Genomic DNA, 27,129 nt, shown 5'->3' with positions numbered 1-27,129 from the left:
TGTGCAAATGGGACCGCAGGCATTAGCGCAAGTGGCAGGCAGTGTGTGCGCATGCATGCACCCACCAGCCATTTCCGTAGCTTGGGGACCCCTGTTCTGGAGTGTTGGCTATTCCTGCCACCTTGGTGTCGTCTGCATATCTGATGAGTTCCCCATCTATCCCCTCATCTAAATCATTGATGAAGATGTTGAAGAGTACTGGACTTAATTATTAGTAACTAAAAGTACTAAAAAGTATTAATTAGTAACTAAAAATACTATTTCCTTCCCTATTAAGTTTTTAAATAAATAAATACTATGACATGACATTCATGCATTCTTTAGTTCTTGCCTGCCTGGTCAGATGTAAATGATTTTAAAGCAGATCTCCTATTAAAAAGTTGTCGTACCTTAATACACTTAGTCTGCTTGGGCAAAATCCTACCAACTTTACTTTAAATATTCAAAATCAACTATAGTGAATATTTTTAGAAGTATATCGGTACATACAGACTTTCCAGATACAAAAAATGCAGCTGAATAATAGAAAACAGGTCTGAGAAGGGGATGCAGGAGAGGGAGGGAGGGAGGGGGAGAGGGAGGGGGAGAGAGAGAGAAAGAGTTAATTCAATACTACATATTGCAAAATATGTCTATTATAATTACTGCTACTTACAGCACTGATATTTCTCTGTGCATTTTTAATCCTCTCAATTTCAGGGGTATTTGGCACAGCAGAATAAGTACATAGCATCTTCATTGCTTCATCTTTATACTTCTTCTGGAAAAATATCCCACCATTTATATACACACTTAATATACCAACATTAATTGGCAGTTGAAATTGGGTTAAATTTGTTTACATAAATTTGATTACTATTAAAAAATTCATTCCCACTGTCAGGTTTAAATAAATTGGGCCATTGTAAACTGGGCATTAAAATCTAGATAATTAATTCCAGACTGTTCAGTTACCCCAAGTTCCAAAAACTATATGTGTACTTCTTAAAAATAAGACTGCTATCAGAATAGGCACGACTACACTGGAAAATATCCCTGTTCTATGAATGATTCTTACCGTAATTATTGCTCATTCTTTACTCACCTGACTAGCTATTTCAGATGCCTTCCTTGCTCGTTGTATGTCTGGAATATCTGGGCCTATTAGCATTCCTTTCCCTTTGATTTCAGTCTCCAAGTCTTTCATATATTCTTTCTGCAAGTCATAGCACAATAAAGAATTCTGAAATATGTGCAACCTTTAATCATTTGTATCCAAACTTGTATGGAATTTCAAAGATTTTATTGTTACACCAACTAGATTTCTGATGTCTGGCTGCACTTCCATGGGATTTAATTTTATTATTTTTGTATGTTTTCTATTCTCAAAAAAAAAAAGAATTTTACCAAAACACATTTTAAAGGACCATTATACTTTATTACGGATGCCACTGAAACCTCTGTTCCAAACTAACCTGGCTTGCAAGTTCATAAGCTTTCTTTGCTCGTTGTATATCAGGAGTATCCATGCCCACTTGCATTCCCTTTCCTTTAATTTCCATTTCTAGATGTTTTTTGTATTCTGTCTATAAAGAACAGAAAAGGAAATAATCAGATCTACAGCAGCTTCAGCTTTTATACAGAACTTTTTTTAATCTATGGTGCTTTTATTAAGTGATACGCTAGAAGATAAAATATTTTATACATTCAGAACAAATGGACTGTAACATTCTTTTTTATATAGAGAATTTTATTGATTTTCTATTTTTACAAATCATAGGTGCTTAGTAAACAACATGTCTGGGTTCATTTTTTACTGTTACTATCTAAAAATAGTAATTATAAAAGGTCTACAGTATCCTATTCCATCTTGGGACTTGATTTGCCATCCTAGTTCTTCAAGCATATGAAGGCGAACACTAGATAAAGAACCAGCAGCTGTGATTTCATATTGTTATGATTAAATAATAATAACAATAACAATAATTTATTAAATTTGCCAGGTAACTAGCACCCTGAATTGCATTCGAAAGCAAACTAGCAACCAGTATAGCTTGCTAGCTGAGTTGTTACATGGTCATAACACGGCATAATGAAGCAGGCCCATAACCTCCTGCATTGCTATATTCTGGACCAGCTGAGCCTTCTGGGCAGTCTTCAAGCACAGCCCCATGTAGTCAAGTTATGAGTTGGCCAGGGCCTCAATGACTGTATGAAAGGCTCCCCAATCAGTTAACTAATAGCAACATAATGTAGTAATATCATATACTAATGTATAGAATTATGCTTTGAAAATATCTTGAGCAAACCTGGCTTGCAATTTCAGATGCTCTCTTTGCTCGTTGTATTTCAAGAGTATCAGTGCCAACTTGCATTCCTTTTCCTTTAATTTTGGTTTCCAGATCTTTTCTATATTCTCTCTGTGAATATAAGAATATATACTATAAACTCACAAGCATCAAGTTTAGGGATGGGAGGGGGAGAAGATTTTAAAATACACATATATGGATAGTCTTATGACCTGTATAAGCAGAATTAAGGGTTTATTCTCTGAAATAGGCTGTTTCAAAATTGTAAATGAGAATTGCCTATTTAAAAAGTCATTGTGTGATTTTCCTCCCCTCTGTCTCTCTCTCTCTCTCTCTCACACACACACACACACACACTTGTAACTTTGGGCTATAATATACTATTAATTTCTAATAAGATACTCAATTTTGGTATATTTGTCTACCAATATTTTTAAACATATAAGGAATGCTTCATTACTTTGAATGAGATTTTATATTACCTCAAGTATTATTTACTTGTTTAAGTATAAATAATTAATACAAGATGAATGCATGTAATAATATTCTCATATACATATCTATTCTTACTGTAGGTACCTCATTCCCCTTCATGGATTACTGCCTTGTCGTGGCGAAGGGGCTTGCGTAATTCAATGAAGCTATGAGCTATGCCGTGCAGGGCCACCCAAGACGGACAGGTCATAGCAGAGAGTTCTGACAAAACGTGATCCACTGGAGAAGGAATTGGCAACCCACTCCAGTATCTTTGCCATGAAAACCCTATGGACAGTACCAAAAGGCAAAATGATATGACGCTGGAAGATGAGCCCCTCAGGTCGGAAGGTGTCCAATATGCTACTGGGGAAGAGAAAAGGGCTAGTACTAGTAGCGCCAGAAAGAATGAAGCGACTGGGCCAAAGCCAAAAGGACGCTCAGCTGTGGATGTGTCTGGTGGTGAAAGGAAAGTCCGATGCTGTAAAGATTTTTTCTCCATAGGAACCTGGAATGTAAGATCCATGAATCAAGGAAAGCTGGACGTGGTCAAACAAGAGATGACAAGACTGAACATCGACATCTTAGGTATCAGCGAACTAAAATGGACAGGAATGGGTGAATTTAATTCAGATGACCATCAGGTATACTACTGCGGGCAAGAATCCCTCAGAAGAAATGGAGTAGCCTTCATAGTCAATAAAAGAGTAGGAAAAGCAATACTGGGATACAATCCTCAAAATGACAGAATGAACTCAGTTCGAATCCAAGGCAAACCATTCCATATCACAGTAGTCCAAGTCTATGCCCCAACCACCAGTGTGGAAGAGGATAAAATTGACCGGTTCTATGAAACACTACAGCACCTTATAGAACTAACACCAAAAAATGATGTCCTTATCATCATGGGGGATTGGAATGCTAAAGTAGGAAGCCAAAAGATAACCGGAATAACAGGCAAGTTTGGCCTTGGAGTAAAAAATGAAGCAGGGCACAGGTTGATAGAATTTTGTCAAAAGAATACAATGGTCATAGCAAACACTCTTTTCCAACAACCCAAGAAATGGCTCTACACATGGACATCACCAGACGGTCAACACAGAAATCAGATTGACTATGTGCTCTGCAGCCAGAGATGGAGAACCTCTATACAGTCAGCAAAAACAAGACCAGGAGCTGACTGGTGGCTCAGACCGTGATCATAAAAAACTGTGGCAAGTTCTTAAAGAGATGGGCGTACCAGACCATCCTATTTGTCTCCTCAGAAACCTATATGCAGGTCAAGAAGCAACAGTGAGAACTGGACACGGAACCACTGACTGGTTCAAAATTGGGAAAGGAGTCCGGCAAGGCTGTATACTGTCGCCCTGCCTATTTAACTTATATGCAGAGCACATCATGAGAAAGGCAGGGCTAGATGAATCAAAAGTTGGAATTAAGATTGCCAGAAGAAATATCAACAACCTAAGATATGCAGATGATACCACTCTAATGGCAGAAAGTGAAGAAGAACTAAAGAGCCTCTTGTTGCGGGTGAAGAAGGAGAGTGCAAAAGTTGGGTTGAAACTAAACATTAAGAAAACTAAGATCATGGCATCCGGCCCTCTCAGTTCCTGGCAAATACAGTAGATGGGGAAGAAATGGAGGTAGTGACAGATTTTATTTTCCTGGGCTCCAAGATCACTGCAGATAGGGACTGTAGCCAAGAAATTAAAAGACGCTTGCTCCTCAGGAGGAAAGCCATGACAAATCTAGACAGCATACTAAAAAGCAGAGACATCACCCTGTCAACAAAAGTGCGTATAGTCAAGGCCATGGTCTTCCCAGTTGCAATGCATGGCAGTGAAAGTTGGACCATAAGAAAGGCCGAGCGCCAAAGAATTGAGGCCTTTGAGCTATGGTGCTGGAGAAGACTTCTACGCGTCCCTTGGACTGCAGGCAATCAAACCGGTCAGTCCTAGAAGAGATCAACCCTGACTGCTCTTTAGAAGGCCAGATCCTGAAGTTGAAACTCAAATACTTTGGCCACCTAATAAGAAGGAAGGACTCACTGGAGAAGAGCCTAATGCTGGGAAAGATTGAGGGCAAGAGAAGAAAGGGACGACAGAGAATGAGGTGGCTGGATGGAGTCACTGAAGCAGTAGGTGTGAGCTTAAATGGACTCCAGAAGATGGTAGAGGACAGGAAGTCCTGGAGGAACATTGTCCATAGGGTCGCGATGGGTCGGACACAACTTCGCAGCTAACAACAACAAGGTACCTCGTTACAACACACACCAGTGTCAACTGTCCCATTTGGCACATCCCCCCCAAAAAAAAGAAACTACTGGCATGTATGAATTACCAAGAGTAAAACTTTATTGACAGATCCATTTATGCACAGCAGAAGCAAAGTCAGCTCTGAAGTTTTCCCGCGAAAACCCACATAGGTAAAACCCCTTTTTACCCCTGGGCCACCCACAGTTCATTGTCTGCCAATTAGACTCAGTACTTTTGTTTTGGGAAAACAGTCTGCACTGGCTAGAAGCTCCAAGTACTAGGCCTTGGTGGATATCTCCTCTCCAGCAGCAGAAGGCTCCCCTCATTCCTAATCCCTCCCTCCTCCCTAGGCATTTACCACCACCACCCTCTTGTTACTGTTTGGCAAACTGCAAGCTGGAAGTTGATGCAGGCAATGATGAAAGCAAATCCACTTTGACAACCAGGTAATATGGTAGCCTAAATATGCATTTCTGTTCAAAGATATATGATCAAAATTATAATTCATTTACCTAAAGGAAAAACACCCTTTTTTCTGATACATCTCGTCACGTTCTCACAGCAAGAGCGCACTCATGGTAGACTGTTATATCCCCTCAGGGACCTGGGAGATATACTTTCAGGAACTCTACATAGACACGTCTGTTGGAAGTGAATGCCTTACCAAAAGTATAGAAAATGTGCCAATGAGGGCACCTGTGACAATAACATAATTAAGAATCTTGTGGCTTAATTAAAACCAGGAAATTCTAATCCCTCCAGAGATCTTTTAAAAACAATTTAGGCTTCTGGGCTTCATTTTGGCTTCCCTTTTTACCTGTATCAACATCATTATTCCTATATATCAAAAGGAGAAAAAGGATGGCTGTGGCCCTACTAATTATAGATTGATCACCCTTTTCAGCACAATTAGCAAACTCTATGCAACATCTACAATGGAAATTTCAGGACTGGTCAGTACAAGAAAAATACTTATAGAAGAACAAGCCAGATTTAAGAAAGGCTGAGCCACCATTGATACTCTTCCCACAACATAAAATCCCTTCATAGACTTCACAGCAGCTTTTATTCCATATCCCAAGTTAAATTATGGGAAAAACTGGAGGCCTCCTAGATTCAGTAATGTTCCTTTTTTGTGATATGTTTTATTGATTTTTTAAAAACATAAATCACAATAATTGGTGAATAGTGTGTTGTCTGGATTGCATTTGTAAAACTATCATTAACAACTGATTTCTATAATCCATAATCCACATAATGGTTTTAGTTGATTTCCTCTTGTCCCAAAATATCCTCTTTTGCAAATATTGATTTAATACAATTCTTATTGTTTTGATAGATAACAATTAAATACATAATTTTTCCCCAATATTCCTGAAAATAATAGTCACATCAATATAATATTTCTTTTCTATCCAATCATTCTGGTTGCCTTATCATAAGGGCTTTTTTTCTCATAGAACGCTCAGAACAGCGTTCCGGCACCTTTTTTTTGCACACAAAAAAGAAAGCTTTTGCACAAGCTGTGCTATTCTCTCTATTGGCTTTTGAACGCCAATAGGAATTGCTGCTGAGTGCACCAAAGACCCAGCCGGCAAACGTACGCAGGCAAGTTGTCTGCAGTGAAGGAACCTTGCACCCCTCTTAACTAGGTAAGTAAGAGGAAAAGGAGTGGAAGGTGCATCACAGCCACTGAATATGGTCTGCAACTCATGTCCTAATCTGGACATCCCCATCAGCAGCAACAAAAGATGAGGGAGGGGGAGGGGAGATAGAGAAGTTCCTCTCCTGACCAATCCTTCCATGAAACAGAAAAGTGGTGTGGGTGCAGTCATGGTGCCCTGGCAACTCTCAAAAGAGTGGCGCAGATCAAAAGAGCCTTCCCCCAAACCACCCTGGCTTAATTTGCTGCTCCCCAGTCCCGAAACCAAACACCCCGCTTCACACAACACCCGTCCTTCAAAGTCTGGCTACTTCCCTCTCCAAGACAGCCCTGCTCGATGTGTAATTGCACATGGAAAGCAAGTTTTGCTGTGGGGGGGGGAATACCAACGCTATTGTTGCGCGCACTTCCCTTCTTTCTTTTCTCTCCCTACCTCCTTGGAGCACTGGAAGAGGGTGCCCACCAAAGTTTTCTAGCAGCTCAGATCGGACATCGTGCCCCGGCCAACTCACTCCCAGTCAATGGGAAACTACCGGCCAGCAGCCCACCAGTTTCTCTTTGCTGCCACCAAGGTCCGCCCGTGTTGCAAACGGAGGGATTCTGCAGCACCCCATTTTGATCTTTGCAAAGCTCAATCTCCCTCCTTTCTTTCGTGTGGACCCTCTCTCCCAGCAGAGGGGGAAGAATGCACGGTGGCGCTTTCCAAAATGGGCAATTTGAAAGAAGGGTTAACTTGGACTCGCATCAATGGAACAGCTTAAAAGCATGGGGCTCCTTGGGGGAAGGGAATGTGGCCACTGCAGTTTCCTTTTGATACTAGAATCTCCTTCTCATTTATGAGAATTAGAAACTTGTATCTTCCATTGTGAATTTAATTATGTTCCTCGGCCCTTAACTGAGGAATTTGCCCCTCCACACGAGGTTGGAATGTGAATGGCCTGAATCCTGTAGCATGCTTTGCAGCTAAACTAAACTTTAAATTCAAGGGTCCCTAGGCACTTAAACATACAAAGTGTCCTGTCTGACCAGGCTTGGGCCTCCAGCATTTGGGGCCACCTAAAAGGGAGATGTAACAGCCCTCTCCCACTGTTGCTCCCTGGCAGTTGGTATTCAAGGGATGCAGCTTGCCAAGAAGCAGCTATCAAAACTAATTGTCATACAGACCACCCTGCTGGATTAATTTGTCTAGTCTAATCATTTAAATTGATACCCTTTGGCAATATGGCAGAGGGTTCTACAGTTTAATTCTATTTTGTGCAAAGAAATAGATCCTGTTAGTCCCAAATCTACCATTCAATTTAGTGGATGATCTTAATATGAAATGTAGGCAAAAATGCTTAATTAATCCCATATTCCAGGCCATGCATTATTTAATCTTTATCTCCCCTTACCTAAGATCCAAACTAGAAACATCGCAATGATTACACTTTTTTCCTTTAAGAGAGTTGCTGTAGCCCTCTGCTCATTTTGAACAGGTTTGAACAGGTCTGATCATCTTATCAGTACTACAAGCTTTAGTATCCTGAATAATCATCTCCTATTTAAGATAGTCCTGAGGAAATTTAAACCAACAATGAAGATCCTCAATATGGTAAAGTGTAGGTCCCACCTCAATATTCTTGCAGAAGTAGACACGGTTAGATTAAGTGGTGGTGGTTTCAGGTTTATCAATCAAGTGTTTATTTACAGCTGGCTGAAAACATACCAAACTTAACATCTGACAAAACAGGCTATTGACACAAACATGGATTAATTTACAGAATAGGAGAGAGTAATAACATGCTCTTTCTTACATAAACTCATTAGATATGCTAATCCAAAGTTCCTTTTATTGCACTATCCCTCCATTATTTGTCAGACAGACATACTCTGAACAAGGATGTTCCAATTATTCAATTCCAATTATTCATCATTGCTAACAGCCACAAATAGATATCTCCTTTCTTGTTTATTGATCCAATTCCTTTTGAAGCTATTTAAGCCAACACTATGATCACATCATGAACTTGTACTTGTACTTGTACTTGCAAATTGTGTGCAGTTACGTTGTGTCTGACCTCTTTCTGCTGTCAATCCAATTTAGGACTAAAATTGACTGATAAAAACACTGAAGAAAAATACAAACCAAATAATGGACATTAAACCTGGTTTTCTTCAACTTATGACTGGTCACTTAGTGACCATTCAATGTTGCAATGGACCCCCCCAAGCTACTTACAACCCAGTTCCAACAGCTGCACACACCCCTGCAGTCACATGATCACATTTCAGCAACTTGGCAACTGGCTCACCTTTACAGCCACTTGCAGCATTTTGCAGTCAAGTAACTGTGATTCATGACATTATTTTGCTAATTTCTGTCTTTTTCGCTTGGTTTAGGAATATATTGATTTGCTTAATGACCGTGACATTCACTTAATAACTACAGCATTCACTTAACAACTGTGGTGTTTACTTAATGGCAACTGCAAAAAACCCCAGCATTATTTCAGGCAAGGATTTGCCTATTTTCAAAAATAATCTACAGTATTCAGTTCCAGAATACAGTAATAATACAATAAAACTACCACAGTACAAGCTTTCCCCTTTTGTACTGGTGTCGTGTTGTAAGGGGTGGAATTTGTGTCATATTTTAATACATCCCGCTTCCCAGTGATTGTGCAGCTAAGGCTGAGTGACAAAAATCCAGATGATCAGTAAATATATAATTTTTAATTATATAAATAAATATATAAATAAAATTATATAAATAAAAGATTAACAAGATGAGAGTTCCGGCACCTTTTTTTTTTTAAGAAAAAAAGCACCGCTTATCATAAATCCTGTTACAGTCCTTATTTTAATTTGTTTCTCCCATCAGGTTCTAAGTATTTTCACTGGTTAAGATTTTCTCAAAAATTAATTACATTTAAAAATTTAACTATTTTTCCATATGAACCATCTCACACTTTTACATTTCTTAAGGAATAGATAGAACAATGAAAAAAAGGAGAGCAAGAGTAAAGAAACATAAAAATAACACACTACTTAAAATATATATCCCTCCTAAGCTAATATGTTTCCTAAATTTTTATTCTTTTTAACCATAATTAAAAATATGTTTAATCTTTAAACATTCCATTTAATACACCTAATCATCTAGTCCTTTAACTCTTATTCAAAACATTTTTATCCATTATAATTTTCTTAAATTCAATCACATTTAAGTATCTAAAAGACATTTCAACTTTTTTATATTACTCTTATCAAGAAAGATAACAAAAAAGGAAAAAAGCATACTATATTATCATCCCTCTTAGAATGACATATACATTCCAAAACTTTTCTATTTCTTTAACCATATTCAAACAAATGTTTCTTTTTAAAGTATTCTCTCTGGTAAGTCCCATCATCTATTTTCTTGGTTTCCACGTTAGTCTTTTTCCTTTGCCCAGTATCTTTCCTAATGAATGTATTTTGCTGAATCAAAAAGTTTTTCTGTATGTTTGTAAATGTTGCTGTAGATATAAAAAGTAAATCAGGTGAAGTGTCTTTGTACGGGACTTCTGCCTTTCCAGGTTTGTTGAATTCTTTTTCTTTTTCTTTCTCTTTGCTTATCATTTCCTTTCTCTCTGATGTTCCTGACATCTCTACAGTCCATATTATCCAATCTGTTTTCTTGTCCTCAGATTTATTTTTTAGTCTTAAGAGATAAGTTGTTTTTCCAATTCTTGTGAACTTTTTTCCACTAGGATTAAATCATGTTTCCTTGTTTTGTTAAATTCCATCTTTAAGTCTCTATTCTCAATTCTATATCTATATCTATTTTATCTGCTCCTTCTCTGTTGTTGTTTTCTGGGAATTTTTTTGTTGTAGAGTTAACTTAGAAATAGATTGATTTATATTTTCAAAGTTCTTTTGGATTTCTTTGTGGTTTAAAGTCATTGTTGTTTGAATTAGTTGCAGTATACTATATATCTCCTTCTGTGAAATATTTATGTTTTCTTGATATGTTCTTTCTACATGTCTCTGATCCATGATGGCCAAAAATTTGAGTTTTCTCTTCCTTTCTTTTGTCTGCAAATAGCTTTAGAGTCCTAATTAAATAGATATTTGTAATCCAAAGAGTTCAAAAAAGATTTTTTTTCTGAAATTTATAATTCTCTATTTGTCTACAACCCAGATTATTGTCTTTTTTGTCACAGCTGTTCTTTGTTGTTAAAACTTTGAAGGTTATAAACACAGATTAGCTTTTCCCAGGTTTTGCCAAGTCTTATATTAAAGTCATAGCTGTCATAGTTTTCATCCCCCACTAGGTGTCAGCAACTATTTGTTTTTCACTTCCATATATTTTGATCCTCCATTAAAAGATTAATTCGTCACTTTCGTTAGTATAAGGGTGGGGCATAAATCCCCCTCCTTCCCTTTCGGAGGTATTTTGCTTCTTGGTGATCTTTTCCAGGAATTAAATGTAGAATAGGAAAGAGAAGATTGAATTCCTCGCCCAGTTTTAAACACACTGTTCACAGTTGTGCTGGTTATTGCTTTTGGACTTCAGTTGCTAGTAGCTTGGGCTGGTCAATGCAATATGGGCAGCCTTGCTCCTGTCAGGTTAGAAGGCTTTCCCCAAGTCGAACAGAACAGCCGCCGCTGCTTCAGAATCACTGGAGCACTCTTCTTTCTTCGTCACCTCTCCGGGTGACTTAGACCCATTTAGGGTCCCCAGGTAGAGCAAAATTAGCGACAGGGATGTGAAGAATCCGCAAGCCTGTAACCAGTCGCTACTGCACAAAACCGGAAGTCCAATTCAGTAATGTTTACTTCTTCTAATATATGTGCTTCATGAAGGGACCTCATTCAATGTGCAACACCCAGGGTCATCTCACCAGTGCCATTGGAACTGAAAAAAGTGTCAATCAATGTCCCACTCTTCTTCAATTTCTGACCCAAGGCTTGGTGCAAAGTTCTGCACTTCTGAGCACTGCAGATAGATACATATTGTATTTCTGCTCTGTTTCTCCATAAAAAGTCAGGATGAGAAGAAGGCAAGCAGAGGAGCTGACTTGATCAAACCATTCAAATCAAATATTTATTACAGTCAAAAACCAGCTGGGTATATAAAACAGGAAAAGGATTTTAAAGGGAGGGGTCGGAGCATTTGATGGGTGTAGGGAACATAAATGCAATAGCTGGGCAGACTAAATCTATCACAGTACTCTATAATAATGATCTAGATGCTCATTAAGAGCGTCTCATTATGTCACTGATCATCATTTAAAGGATTTTCAGCACTACTGTGCTGAACCTGGCATTATAAAATCTTGCTCATATGGGTATTTAATCTGGATGGTTTTGGTGTTTTTATTGTTATAATATATTTTTGGTATCTTCAATTATAATATTTATTTTTTGAATTGTAAGCCGCCCAGAGTCATTGACTGAGAAGGGCAGTTGTAGAAATTGAATGAATGAATGAATAAATAAAACATTATAGCAGCATTAATATCTGAAAGCACCAGGGAAATATAGAATTATCCTGTGAGCCTTGGGTATTTATGCAGTAAGATGAGGCCCTGTGCAGAGGCCCCAGAAAAGTATACACTCTATCCAGAGCCACAAGGACATTGTTTCTCCAGGTAGGGAAACCTCCTGTGTTGACCTTTAAAGGACAGATTGACAGGAGGGCATGACATCATGCTAGAATAAAGGCTGATGGTTAGGTACTTCAAGATTACTTAGTTATGCCATAGGAGAGGCAATATGTCTGTTAAGAGTCACTAGCAATAACATTTGGAGGCCTGGCTAGGTCTAATTGTTGCTCTGTGTCTGCAACACATTGTTTAATGGGTGTTTTGGCCCATCATATCCTTTGCTGAGTGGAAGATCTGGAGAGAATCCCAAGGATTATATTATATACCCAGCTGGTTTTTGACTGTAATAAATATTCGATTTGAATGGTTTGATCAGTTCCTCTGCTTGCCTTCTTCTCATCCTGACTTTTTATGGAGAAACAGAGCAGGAATAAAATATGTATCTTTCTGCAGTGCTCAGAAATGCAGAACTTTGTACCAAGCCTTGGGTCAGTCCCAACTTACCTTAAGTCACTTCACAGAATAAATTGATTCATGGTGGCATAGAACTGAATGAAGCATACTGTTAGGATGTGGGAAAAATAGTTGCATGCATTTCATTTCTACCATTATTTAAAAAGAGACGTCCTCTTTTACTGACCTCACTAACAATTTCAGATGCTCTCTTTGCTCTTTGGATGTCAGGGGTTTCTGAAATAAGTTTCACTCCTTTTCCCTTTATTTCCTGTTCCAGATCTTTTCTGTATTCTTTCTGTTATTTAAACAAAAGATACAAGCATATTCAAATACTGTAACACACATTTCCCACTTACTACAAAACTAACAATTTATTTCATTTGCATACTTTGTGTGGGCAAACTTTCCATGGCATTTACTAAGCTTTACAAACAGTACCTACCTCATTTAATATCTGAGCTGCATTTTTCACTCTGATCAAATCTGGAGTATCTTCAAGTACTGCCAGTCCTTTTCCTTTTATTCCTTCTTCCAAATCTTTTCTATACTCTTTCTGAAGTAATAAAAAAGTCAGCTTTAAATAGTGAGCAAGATGCTTAAAAGAAAAAAAATAGTTTACAGTAAATATTTTAAAGCATAGCTGAAATGTTCTATAAAATGTGTGTTAGGGAGTGTATATTTATCATAGTTAAAACAGAACTGAGAAATCAAAAAAGCACAAATATTGTAAGATAAATCTTTAACTTGTTCCTCAAAAAAGAAAACATTCTTTTACTTATACACCAGTGGTACCGTTACATGGTTATTTTATAAAATCGTAAGAGCTTCTATTCTGGATGGCTTTCAAGATTATAGACAAGTAAATGACCCTGTCACTCAAATTCTGTTAATGCTATCATTATTCACAAAGGATCACTAAATGCAACACAAAAGGCACTTATCCATAAATCAGAGTTACGTAGCACAATGAGCTCTTGTGATTGAAATGAGCACATAGATGGATATTATACTAAACTTGGCAGAAAAGGCAGGTCTTAATTATTTCAGTCTTGTCACACTTTATCCAGAAGAGGAAATAGACAACTTATACTTTTCTCTCTAATTGTCAAACCAAGTGGTACCATTTCAGTTTTATCATTGGGCATCTTCAAATTCTAAGCCGAAATCAGTCAATCACATAAATCACAGTTAATGGAATTTTACTATGATAAAGAGGTATAGATAAATTGAATAAACAATCATAACCCTATAAAAGCTGTTAACACAATGGAAATTGGAGTAAATTTATATATTTAAATCTAGATAAACAATAACATTTGACGTTGCCCTAAACATTTGTTTCCATACTGTTTGTTTGTAAATTCAAACTATGCTTTGGCTCTAATGTATACCATACACAAATTGTGATGTGAGGAAATATTTGAACTGATATTTAATATGTGACCAAAATTGCAAATATCATTTTTATGTAATGATTCAGCAACCTCATTTTTCAATTATCTGCTATATATTGCTACAACAAAAGAAAAAAACTGAGAGGAAAAGGAAGAGAAACATGATAGAATTTAAATAATATTATGATATAAAAAGACTATTTATCTTCTGTTTGTAAATGTTACCTCTTTTAGTAGATCTGTTACGTGTTTCACATGCAAGAATTCTAAAGTCTTGTCTAAGTCCAAGGCTGCTTTCCCTCTGACTTTTTCTTCAAATTCTTTTCTATACATTTTCTGTGTCCAAAACATTGTTGATTATCAAGTACATACTTTACAAAGTATAATTAAACATTTGCAAAATATCAAAGTGTGGCTCTAAAATAATTACTGTAATGTGGGGAAGCACAAGATCCAAAATATTGCTTTACTCCAGGGGTGTCAAACTCAATTTCATTGAGGGCCGCATCAGCATTGCGGTTGCCCTCAGGGGGCCGGGTGGGTATGGCCAGGGTGGGCGTGGCCTACTGGGTAGGCGTGGCTAGAGTGCGTATGGCCTACTGGGTGGGCATGGCCAGCTCTACATTGTTCGCATCAAGGGTGCCTATGGGGGCCTGGGCAGGAGTGGGACAGATCTGAGGGTCTCTGGCAGAAGGAGGGTCTCTGGGCCAGGGCCAAGGCAGAGGGGGCCGTTCCCTCACTGTTTCCAGGATGGTTTCGTGGGCCACATGAAACCACTTCGTGGGCCGGATCCGGCCCTCGGGCCTTGTGTTTAACATGTCTGCTTTACTCATTCCACGTGTCTAAAAATGCTTTGAATTTCTGTTTCCTGAAAGGTATCTCACAGTATTGCAAAAATGTGAAGATATTTGAAAAAAAGTATTTTATACTACATCAAGCTGATTTGCTGCTCAACAAGTCCAATCTTCTACTGAGTGAACCTAAACCAAGGACTGGATTCAAATATTGGATTGTTGTCAGTTACTCTATTTCACAATAAATCACACAGATATACAAACCTCTCATTTAGATGCTGCTTCAGCACAACACTTTAGTTACTACACTATACAGGTAGTCCTTGACTTACAACCATTCATTTAGTGATCACTCAAAGTTACAATGGCACTGAAAAAAATTACTTATAACAGTGATTCACATTTATGACCACTGCAACATCTGCATGGTAATGTGATCAAAATTTAGACACTTGGCAACTGATTCATATTTATGACAGTTGCAATGTCCCAGGGTCATGTGATCACCTTTTGCAAACTTCTGACAAGCAAAGTGAATGAGGAAGCCAGATTCACGTTACTAACTTAACAACTACAGTGATTAATTTAACTGTTATGGCAAGAAAGGTCGTTAAATGTAGCAAAACTCACAAATGTCTCACTTAGCCACAGAAATTTTGGGTTCAATTGTGGTTGTAAGTCAAGGACTACCTATAATAATAATTTCTAAAAAGATTTCACTTACCTCACTTTGAAACTTTTGTGCTTCCTTTGAAACTTTGTATGTTGGTGTGTCCATAAATTCTAGCATAGACTTGCCTTTTGATTTTTCATACATCTCCTTATACTTAACCTAATAAAAACATCAGACATCATAATCAAATTAAAAATCAATAGCGCCTTATTTCATCTACATACCAATTAGAATCAAAGCTTCCACATGAAAAGTAATTCTCTTTTTATCCCTACGAAAGTGAATCATTTCATGCATATTTCCTTTCTTTTCTTTTTTTGGTAAAGATTTTATTAGTGTTATAGGGTTAGGAATAAGGTGGGGTTGGGGTTGGGATTTGGGTTAGGGTTAGGATTAGGGTTAGGGTTGGGGTTGGTTTTTTTCCAAATAACATTCTCAATATTTAGCAAACAGCAGAATGTCTGGGTTCATGTGTTTAATAAACAATAATAGATAATCGTTAATTATCATAAACAATATGTTAATTATTTTATTTTATTTTATTTTATTTTATTTTATTTTATTTTATTTTATTTTATTTTATTTTATTTTATTTGTATACCGCCCTTCTCCCGAAGGACTCAGGGCAGTGAACAGGGACATAAATACCATAAATACCCAAAATAAAGAAATTAAAAACAAATTAAACCCTAGTGCCCAAATGCAGAAAATAAATTACATTAAAACAGTAATTAAAACAAAACCCATCAGACCAGGCCAGATTGTTCAAACAAATAGGTTTTTAGGTCGCGTCGGAAGGAGCGAAGTTCGGGAGCCATCCGGAGCTCAACCGGTAAACGGTTCCACAGGTCAGGCGCACCCACAGAGAATGCCCTCCCCCTGGGGGTCACCAGATGGCATTCTCCGAACGGCGGCACCCTGAGAAGGCCCTCTCTGTGGGAGCGCACTGGGCAGAGGGAAGTTGATGCCAGCCGCAGGTGCTCCCTAAGGTACTCCGGACCCATGCCATGTAGGGCTTTGTAGGTCATAACCAGTACCTTGAATCTCACCCGGAAGGCAACCGGAAGCCAATGCAGTTCACGGAGCAGAGGTGTAATATGGGAGTATCGGGAGACCCCCAACACAACTCGCGTGGCTGCATTCTGCACCAGTTGGAGCCTCCGAGTGGTCCTCAAGGGCAGCCCCATGTAGAGGGCGTTGCAGTAGTCTAACCGAGAGGTCACGAGCGAATGAGTGACTGTACGCAAGGCATCACGGTCTAGATAGGGCCGTAACTGGCGCACCAGGCGCACCTGGGCGAAGGCCCCCCTAGTCACAGTTACTGTATGATCTTCTAAAGAAAGTTGTGAATCTAGGAGAACTCCCAAGTTGCGAGCCCTATCTACGGGTTTAATTAATTAATTAATCACTCAATAGCCTTCTTCTTGCTAATATATATTCAAAACTACATATCACATTTCTTTCTCTCTAACTCGTTTTTCTAGCCATTAATAGAAATTATCCCATGTTCTAAAATACACTGAGTCTTCTTTCTCTTTTATCTTTAAAGTCACTCTATCCATTTCTGCACACTCTAGAATTTTCTTAATTAGTACTTCTTCAGCTGGTAAATTTTCATTTTTTCCAATCTTGGGCAAATACAATTCTTGCTGCCGTTAGTACGTGTAGTATTAAATATCTGCAATCTTTCTCATAATTAGCTCTTATTATTCCTAATAAAAATAATTCTGGTTTAAAATCTGTTTGTTTTTTAGTCATTTTCTCCAACCATAAATGTATTTTAACCCAAAATCTTTTTGCTTTAGGGCATGTCCACCAGATATGATAATAAGTACCTGGTCTTTGTTTGCATTTCCAACAGCTGTTTGAAGTATTTTTATTTTCTTTATATGCCACTGCTCTAGTTAATTTAATATTTCTTTCCCATAACTTTTGCCAATCTTCTAATTCTATATTATATCCAAAGTTCTTTGCCCATGTTATCATTGTTTCTTTTACTTGTTCTTCCTCCATCTTTAAGTCTAACAGAAATCTATAGTGTTTCTTAATCAACTTTTTATCTGTTTTTAGCAGTATCTGATCAAATTCTGTCTGTTCTTTATAAAATCCCATTGTTTGACATCTTTTTCATATCTCGTTTGAATTTGCAGATATGGCCACCATGCTAGATCAATACCTTGTTCTTGTAAATCTTGTCTGTCTTTCAATTTTCCTTCATTGTCCAAAATATCTTTATAAGTCACAACTTTATCACAGTTAATTAAATTTGGGTAAGCAAAAGCTTCCATTGTTGAAAGCCATTCAGATATCTTAATATAAATTTTTTCTTTTATTTTTTCCCAATCTGAAAGAAGTGCATTCCTTATAAAATGGTTTTGAAAGTATCTATTTATTTTATTCTTCTTTTCGCAGCCTTACAGGAATTGTTTGAAATAAAAAGAGTATTTTTGGTAAGATATTCATTTTCACTGTTGCTATTCTCCCCAACATTGAAAGTTGAAGGTTTTTCCACTTTTCCAAATCCAATTTTATTTGTTTTAGCAGTCTTACATAGTTATCTTCTTTTACTGTTACACATCTTGCTGTTAGATAAATTCCCAAATATTTAACTTTTTTAACTATTTCAAGATTTTTTTTTGTTAGTTGATTTTTTTTGTTTTTCTGTTAGATTCTTTGTTAGCACTTTAGTCTTTTCTGTTTATTGTCAGCCCTGCCACTTCTCCAAATTTTTCTATTTTCTCCAGAAGTTTGGTGCTTGTTCCCAATGGATTTTCCAATATGAAAACCAAATCATCTGCAAATGCTTGTAGTTTATATTTTTCATCTTTTATCTCCAGTTCTTTAATTTCTATATCTTGTCTAATGTTTCTATTCAATACTTCCAATGTTAGTATAAATAGTAATAGAGATAGTGGGCATCCCTGTCTTGTGCCCTTTTTAATATTGAAGTTTTCTGTAAAATCTCCATTTACAATTATTTTAGCTGTTTGTTTACAATAAATTGTTTTGATCACATTTATAAAGTTTTTTCCAAAACTTTATAAATGTAATACATTTATAAAGTACATTTCTGCAAATTGCTGAAACATAAATTGCCAGTTTACATTGTCAAACACTTTCTGTGCATCAAGGAATATTAAAGCCATCTGGATACAGAGTTCTTCTGTCACTTTTAAAAATGCTTTAGAGTTTCCGGTGATGTCACTGCAAGCTGGGCACTAGGGAATGAATCTCCCTTCCCCAAGCCCAATTTCCACCAGCTGGGGAGTCCAATAGGACCGAAGGTCCCCCCATAGAGGTGACTGGCCAAAGGGTCAAACTCTGCAGAGCACGGCCAGCGGTAGCTGGCCTGCTTGATCCAAAGGAGCATTCGGGACCGCAGGAAGAAAGGCTGACCACACCCATGTGGTTTTCCAAAGCAGCTGATCATCAGAGACAATAAATTTTAAAGTGGAAGGCAAAACAGCTGATCTGACTGTGACTACTTTCCTTATCTCTCTACAAGTGGAAATACCAGTTCTGGGAAACATCATTCAAAAGCAAGAAATCCCCAAGCTCCAGGAAGGGGAGGATTTTTTCTTTACCCCTCCCTCCTGAACTATAAGTGGTAGTTTAAGCTTTGGGGAAATTAAAACTGACTTATAACAATATTATGAAGATGACTGGGGCATAAAAGAAGGATAACTTGGAAAACTTTTGGTTTTATAAATCTTTTTTTGTTTATTTCTTGTTTGGAAACCATTGTTTTTTTAACTTCTTAAACTTTTTAAAAGTATGGTGGGAATGGACATCTAATCACATCTAGTGGCAAAACTGAGAACTACAGCCTTGCTTTTCTTTTTGTCTTTATTTTCCCCAAGTTGCACCAAATTATAAACAAGAACAATTTTACCAAAAACTATATAAAAAAATATTAAACTATCAAAATCTTTGTATAATGGGAGACTTTAATGTAATAACAGATGGAACTTTGGACTACAAACGCGCCAAACAAGGGAGAAAAGGAGGAAATATATTTCCTTTCTTTTATGTGTGTTCAATATCTTTCACCTTTCATTTTATATAATCCAGCAATATAAGTGTTAATATATTAAGTATGCATTTCCAAGTTTATAGAGTACATGGGCATACCTGACTTTGCAGGACTGCATTTTCTTTGTGGTGCAGCTGTTCAGCAGTATCCACTTCAAAATGATAAAGTCCCTTACTTTTCTCAAATACTTTCTTATATTCATACTGAAAAAAGTAAATATATCTTTAAATTTCAAAGTATATTTTGAATTTAGAGCCAGTATATCTTTCAGTACATTAGGGTAGGGACTTTATACATATATATTTCACCATGTTATGATGCCCTAGAAAGGAGAGAGATCTCTTTTTTCACAAAGGAGTCTGCAACTGTCAGTTGTTTGTACAATGATTACTTAAATGCATATGAAAACTATAGGGGGAGGGATCTTTGAGGCAGTTCCGTGAGAATTGTGCCACTGAAAATTGGTGTTTCAATTACTCAATATCAGTATTCTGAATACTGATATTGAATACTGATATTGATACTGAATACACTGAATATCAGGTGTGATCCAGGGGTTTTGTAATAGAAGCTATTTGAGACAACAGAGCTACAAAATATCTTTTGACTATTGGACAAGGCAGAAGCCTGAAAAGCCCGTCAATATGGAAGATCACATGCAATCCTTCAAGACTCAATCTATGTCAGTAGCAACTTCTATGTATTTAAATATTAATGTTTTCTGAACTGTAGGAACAAATATCTGTCTTCAGTGACCTATTAGAATCAATTAAATATTATTTCATCTCTATCTGTTTTAAAAGTGAAAAAAGTACTTTTGCTATGATGATTGAGAAAGATGGAAAGAAAGTAACTTTTAGAAGTATCTGTCTCTTCTGTCAGTCAGAAATTTAGCACCTTCATAATGAATTTAACAAGTCTAGAAAAGAAAAGCAGATGCTGAGACTTGCTAAGCATTCTGAAGCCCATATCATTCAACAAAACAGAATCAAAATATACCCCAAATATCTCCATTGACAGATTTCTATTAAATTGAAGAATTACATTTTGCATGATACAAGACGCTAGTTTGGTCTAGAGATTAAGGCAACAGGCTAGAAAGCAGGAGAGTCCCACCTTAACCATGAAAACCAGCTGGGTGATTTGAGTGAGTCACTCTCTCAGCCCAACCAAAGCTCACAAAGTTGTTCTTGTGGGGGAAAAAGGAGGGAATATGGATATGTTTGCCACATTGAGTTATTTGCAAAAGTAATAAAGGTGGGATATATATAAAAATAAGTAAATAAATAAATAATAAAGAACTGTGTTTTAGGAAATCAAAAAGTAATTTTTGAGTGGCTGAGGGCTACACTAAGATTAGACAAACTCTGTCTCTTCCTCACTCTGGCCACCTAGTTAATGCAATCACAGTTACAGCTATTGCAAAAGCATTTACCACATGCTTTGAAATGCAAAAGAAATGATGGCCTTGAGGCAAGGAACCTTCTCCACTGGTGAGACCTGCATTTATTTATTACAGATCACCACACAAATGTATGCATTGTGTAGGGAAAAATCAGGCCTGGTAATTTATTTCTTTTGTCCTGATGGGATGAGGGTATCTATGTTGTTCTTCTTTTAATACTAGTTAAATCTAAAGACAAGACACTGTTCAATTAGCAGGAACATTGATTACTCTTTACTGTATTCAATCAGCATTTCAAGACCAGCATCTCTGAAGTCAACGTCAACACCTCTGAAGAAAACAGACAAGTTTCTTTAAGCTGCCTTAGTTTGCTTTTAATCTGGAGAAATCAAGTAGAAATTGTAGTGGTGTGGAAATGCTACCAGATGTTCATTAGAGGTAGCTTCTCAACCAGTGCTTACAACAGCCTTCCCCAAACTGGTACTCCCTCAAAATGTGGATTTCAACTCCCAGAATTCTTATAAATGTCATGCTAACTGAATATTCTTACATCTAAGACTGACCCTTCTGGAAAATGTCTGCATTAAGAAGGCTAGTTTACAATATTCCAACGCTGACAAAATGTTTGAAAGAACCAAGTATTGCTCAGAGGTCACAAAAAAAGGTCTTCCTAACAGCTGATTCTGATATCAAGCTATAGAAATAAAAATCCAATTTAGCTATCCTGCCATTTATCAAAATAACTACAAAAAGTTCAGCTTACATTACTATGGATCTTGCTGGCATTCAATGCATGCTCTAATTGTAATAGGTTTGGAAATGAAGATGTTGGTTCATGAAGACTGTCCAGACTTTCTTTTTTGTATTTTACCTTTAAAAAGGAAACAAGTTTCTTTGGTGAAAGTACCAAAAGAAAGAACAGAAATAAGACATTTCCAATTTTCTTGCAAAAAAAATCAGAATGTATTTATTTCATATTAATAGTGGCCATAAGGTGGCACTCATTTACTGTAGAGTGCCAAAACGTAATCAGAAAACATTCCATCTAGGAGCAAAATAAAACATTTAACATCGATAGACATTTCCAATTAAAATTTAAGGAAATTATTCTAGGGAATTTTAAATGCAAACCAAGGAACTCCCTATAGCATTCAATACAGAAAATGTAGTGAAATGTTCCCCCCAAAAAATCCACTTACATCACTTGCCAATACAGAAGCCAGTTGAGCTTGCTTGAAAAAAGCACTTTCAAGAGGATTGAAGCAATTATTCTTCATTTCTTTAAGAAGCTGTTCTTTATATTTAACCTAAGAAATAAATATATCGCTATAAATAATATATTTCTGAAGAATTCAGATATTTATTATTATTTTATTTATATTACTTTAGCATACTGAAAGGAATAAAAGGTTATCAAAAGGAAAAATGGGTAGTGTTAAGGTTTGATTACATAGAATAATATTGATCAATCTTTTGATTATATCACTAAAAAGCTTGTTCTACTGTACAAAGAAAGGGGTCACGTTGTATATCAGGGGTGACACTATAAAAGAATAATATTTTTAAAATGTCCCATTCATGATAAATATATTTAAGCCATATTATCCTTCCTAAAACATAGGTGGATATTTAAATGTCAGCTCCATTATTTTTCATTTTCAGTATGACATTGACAATGAACCACTTTTATATGTTATCCAAGATGTCCATGAAAGAAACTGTTGTTGAATCAGAAACACACTTCAGTGCTGAAAATAATTTTCAAGATTCAGAAGCTGCTAAAGTGTCTGGTCTGAATTATGAAATCAAATTATGTTTTTAATTGTATATATTGTTGCTGTTGCAGTGATTCAGATTACTTAAAACTTGATTGGCAATAATCATCTTAAATGTATTAATACCCCTATTATTGAATTCAAAACAAATAATTATCTGCAGGTTTCAAATTAGAACTATCTGTTTAATTTGTTTAATTGTCAATTTACAAGATGAGAACTGAGCTAACTTCTTGCTAACTGTCCTAAGTATAATCTCTCTACTAAAGCATGGGTGTCAAACTCGATTACATCATGCAATGTATCATGAAGCATCACAACGTTTTTTGCCTTTGCAGAGCTGGTAGGCGTGGCCTGCGCATAACACATTTGGCCCACGGGCCGCCAGTTTGACATCCTTGTAGTATAGGATATAATCAGTTTGTCATTTTACTAAATTTGGGCCAAGATTTCTGGCTGATCAAGATTCAGTAAGAAATAGTAACTGTGCATAACATTTAAACAATCTAATATCTGTCCCATAGTCACCACTTTTAATTACATTATTTTCAAAAAAAAAAACACCTCCATCACACTGCTTTTTCTCTGAGGAAAAAAAAAATTCTAGAGATCTAGAGAATTATGTCAGCTACAAGCAACCTGATACCCCTGAGATGTTTTGACTTAATGAATTTAGTTTGCCTTTCCAGAAAACCGTCTTGAGTTTAATTATAAAAGATTATTCTATGTCAATTTTCTGATTTGAAGAATTCTTCATATTGGATTAGTATTATTTGGTGTCATATATCATGATATAAAGTCAAGTCATTCTTTTTAGGTTAATGGCCATATTGAGCTTTCATCTCTACTGAAATTATTACGTTTTCAATACAATTTTTTAAAAATATTTGCAATAACAAAATTCAGCACCATAAACACAACCCAGCATACCACATACTATGTGGAGCACATGAAATATTATAATCCGATCACCTTCTGTAACAAAACTGAGATTTATTATCTTTCTGAGCTGCTATTGTTTTCTCAATAGTGTCAGTTAAATGCATTTTTTTCACAACAAAATTTTAAAGTTACTGAAGCCTTATTTTCATGCTTTTTTAAAAAAAAAGATACAGTTTAAAAAGAAAACATTGATTTTATGCTTGGGAAAAATATATTTCTGCTGAACAAAAATCCATCAAAACCTTACTTGACTTAACAACTTGGATACTTTCTGAGCATGGTTAAAGTCTAGTCTTCCAAGTACATTTGGCTCTTTGCTCATTTCTTGTTTTCCTTTTGTATATTCAGCCTTCAAAACAAAATGTAGATATATTAATACTAGTCATCATTTAACTTGCTGGGAAAAAGACAAAACAGGATTGACATAGAATTCTATATGAATAGTAAAGATAGACAAGAAAAAACAAGATTTTTATCTTGTTTAACCATAGCAACAAAATAAATCTCTCCTCAAATGTGGGCTGCTGACCACACATTTGTCACCTTCTATTTTTTACATATAATTTATATATTGGCAAAAATGTAGTGCCTTACTAAAAAATGTTTATTGAACAATTTCTTATCAATTTTCACTCAATCTGATAAAAATAAAAATTTGCTTTTGAAATTTCTTTCAGAGTAAATGAAACAGTGCAATCCACATGCAGAATATCCCACATTCTTCTATTTTGTCATGGAAAGTTATGAAAAGATCTAAGCACTGAATGATCTTTTAACTATATAATTCCCTCTCCACTAGACTATTCACTCTTTGGAGAAAGTAATATCAAAAACAAGCCAGCAGAAGGCAATGTAAAAGTTGTTCTATGGAGCTTTTTCAGAATGAGAACAGCAGTTAGTCAAGGAGACTCTATTATGAAGGAAATATGTGTAACAGAAAATAGCAACCCCAATGACACTTTCAAGAATAAAGTAATACCACCAACTGAAATTAGAAAGCAATTCTCAAATTTAAGAATAAAGTAATACAAAAAGAAATATCTTTAGTGGAAGAAAAAACATTTCTAATAAATTGCATTACAAATTCTAGTACAATATTAAAAACACAAACAAGATCTAGCAGAATTAATGACTGTTTAATGCTATGTTAATCAGTTGTATATTTATATACACATATATTTTTAAAACCTAAGATTAGGTGAGTCAATGAATGAAACTGTAAGAAAATTTCATAAATTATAAACACTTTTTTTTAAAAGGGCCAATTAAACAAATGTATTAAAGGAAGTTAGGAAGCAATATTCAATGTTCTGTATTAATAAATGTTTTATTCCCAGACATGTAACTGTCCAAAAGATTATACAAATATTTTAGAAGTATTAGCAAGAAGGAAAGATATGTTGGAACAATAGTATCTAAAATGGAATACATTACTGATATTAGTCCACTTTCACATTATCATCATCAATCTGAATGCAAGTCTAGAGTTTCATTTACTAAGTTTAACTATCGTTAATCTGTACCAAAATGTAAATCTGATAACTGTGTTTTTTCAAAAAAAATTGTAAGAAATGTCATACATTGCTTATTATCTTTGTTAGCTTTGTTGCCATCATTATATCTGGTCTATTGGAAACTTCAGTATATTTGTGAAGATCCTGGAGATCTTTTTTATATGACACCTGTAAAATAAAATATTATGAATGCCTTATGATAACCAGCTCTGTTAGAAACATAATAATATACTAACATAAAATGCTGTTTATTAACATTATATTATGCACTGGTAAGACAAATAAATGTGGATGCATATTATAAAATAATACATCTATGTCCGTGGTGGCAAACCTATGGCACGGGTGCCACAGGTGGCACCCAGAGCCCTCTCTGTGGGCACATGTGCTTTTGCCCCAGTCCTAGGCCTTCAGCTGGGTTTTATAAAACCTTTTTGCTTTAGGCCTCCACGCCATGTACAAAAAAAAAGTTAAAACAATCAATCAATTTCAACTTCTCGTGGGGGAAAAAAAGTTCTCACAAAGTTGAAATTGATTGAGTGAACTTTTTAGTCCCATCCAGTCTGCCGTTACCACTGCAACCATGCCCATCCAATAGGCCATGCCCACCCCATACCCGATGATACATTAGTGGGTTTTGGGTTGCAGTTTGGGCACTCGGTCTCTAAAAGGTTCGCCATCACTGATCTATGTTAAAAACAAGATGAAAATGTTGTATATTAAAAATATTAAAATGCATTGTTTGAGATGATAGCAAATATCATTTTTTGATAATTCTGAAACAGCTAAATTGGCTTAGCTTAATATTTCTAGGCATACTTCAAGGTGAGAGTGTTATCTTAATACTGTGCGTATGTTGCATGTAAAAGTTTTAAAATATTCAGTTTCAAACCTCTTCACTCTGTAATAACTTAGTAATTAAACAAATTAAATTAAACAAGCCCTAGTAAGAACAAGACTCTAGAATTACCTGCCACTTCATTACCACTGCCATTTCAGCAGTAGAAAAGGATGGATACTTTTCTGTCAAGTGCAAACAACTAGACCCTTATGGCTGGAGTAGTGCGGAACTACTTTATTATGTTCCATCTATAATACAGGAATCTCCCCAGTCTGCCAGCTCTCCCTTGGTAACAATTAAATAAGGCTCCAATGAATTCAGGGAGGACCAGTTCTGGCCCTCTTACAGTTACACAGTAACTCTAGACTAACTCCATGCTTCATCTTCCTTCTCTACTAGGCTGGGTGCTTCCCAACATTTTCAGGAAAGACAGATTCTCTCTTTTCTTATTTAGTCTATATTTCTGTTAGTTTTATATTTATATATTTTTATATTTTATTGGATTTCTATACCGCCCTTCTCCCTAGGGACTCAGGGCAGTTCACAGGGCATATATAAATAGGTATACAAAAATTAAAAGAAAATTAAACCATGCCCAATTAAAATACAGCAAAAGTAAGATAATAAAGCCAATTAAAAAACCCATATTCCCCTTCAGGCCAGACCAGCTAACTCGAACAAGTGGGTCTTCAACCCGCGACGGAAGGATCGGAGGTCCGATGCCATCCGGAGCTCAACCGGCAGTTGGTTCCATAGTGCCGGGGCACCCACAGAGAAGGCCCTCCCCCTGGGGGCCACCAGTCGACATTTCCTGACTGGAGGCACCCTGAGGAGGCCCTCTCTGTGGGCACGCACAGGGCGGAGGGGAGTTGACGCCGGCAGCAGGTGGTCCTCGAGGTATCCCGGACCCATGCCATGTAAGGACTTAAAGATCATAACCAAGACCTTGAACCTCACCCGGAAGACAACTGGTAACCAATGCAGCTCGCGGAGCAAAGGTGTAACATGGGAGTACCGGGAAACTCCCAAGACAACTCTCGCGGCCGCAT

General features: G+C 36.5%; 2 protein-coding genes across 5 annotated transcripts in view; both read right to left on the bottom strand.

Moving 5' to 3' along the window:
• LOC308678210 (LIM zinc-binding domain-containing Nebulette) overlaps window positions 1-27,129 on the bottom strand; it is a 203,538-nt gene that overhangs the window by 33,800 nt on the left and 142,609 nt on the right. The window lies entirely within an intron of this gene.
• The window catches only part of LOC308677804 (uncharacterized protein), a gene marked incomplete at its 5' end in the record, with an annotated part of 58,354 nt that overhangs the window by 3,805 nt on the left and 27,420 nt on the right, over window positions 1-27,129 (bottom strand). Inside the window, 13 exons of the mRNA XM_081344499.1 lie at window positions 656-760; window positions 1,085-1,195; window positions 1,455-1,565; window positions 2,289-2,399; window positions 12,894-13,004; window positions 13,152-13,262; window positions 14,329-14,439; window positions 15,622-15,729; window positions 19,702-19,806; window positions 21,772-21,879; window positions 22,208-22,315; window positions 23,973-24,074; window positions 25,306-25,407. Of these exons, the coding sequence (XP_081200625.1) occupies window positions 656-760; window positions 1,085-1,195; window positions 1,455-1,565; window positions 2,289-2,399; window positions 12,894-13,004; window positions 13,152-13,262; window positions 14,329-14,439; window positions 15,622-15,729; window positions 19,702-19,806; window positions 21,772-21,879; window positions 22,208-22,315; window positions 23,973-24,074; window positions 25,306-25,407 (1,404 nt within the window). The remainder of the gene's footprint in view (window positions 1-655; window positions 761-1,084; window positions 1,196-1,454; window positions 1,566-2,288; window positions 2,400-12,893; window positions 13,005-13,151; window positions 13,263-14,328; window positions 14,440-15,621; window positions 15,730-19,701; window positions 19,807-21,771; window positions 21,880-22,207; window positions 22,316-23,972; window positions 24,075-25,305; window positions 25,408-27,129) is intronic.

Source organism: Vipera berus (assembly GCF_964194415.1).
Source record: "Vipera berus genome assembly, chromosome: Z".
Lineage (NCBI taxonomy): Eukaryota > Metazoa > Chordata > Lepidosauria > Squamata > Viperidae > Vipera > Vipera berus.
This window is presented reverse-complemented; position numbering and strand designations above follow the sequence as displayed.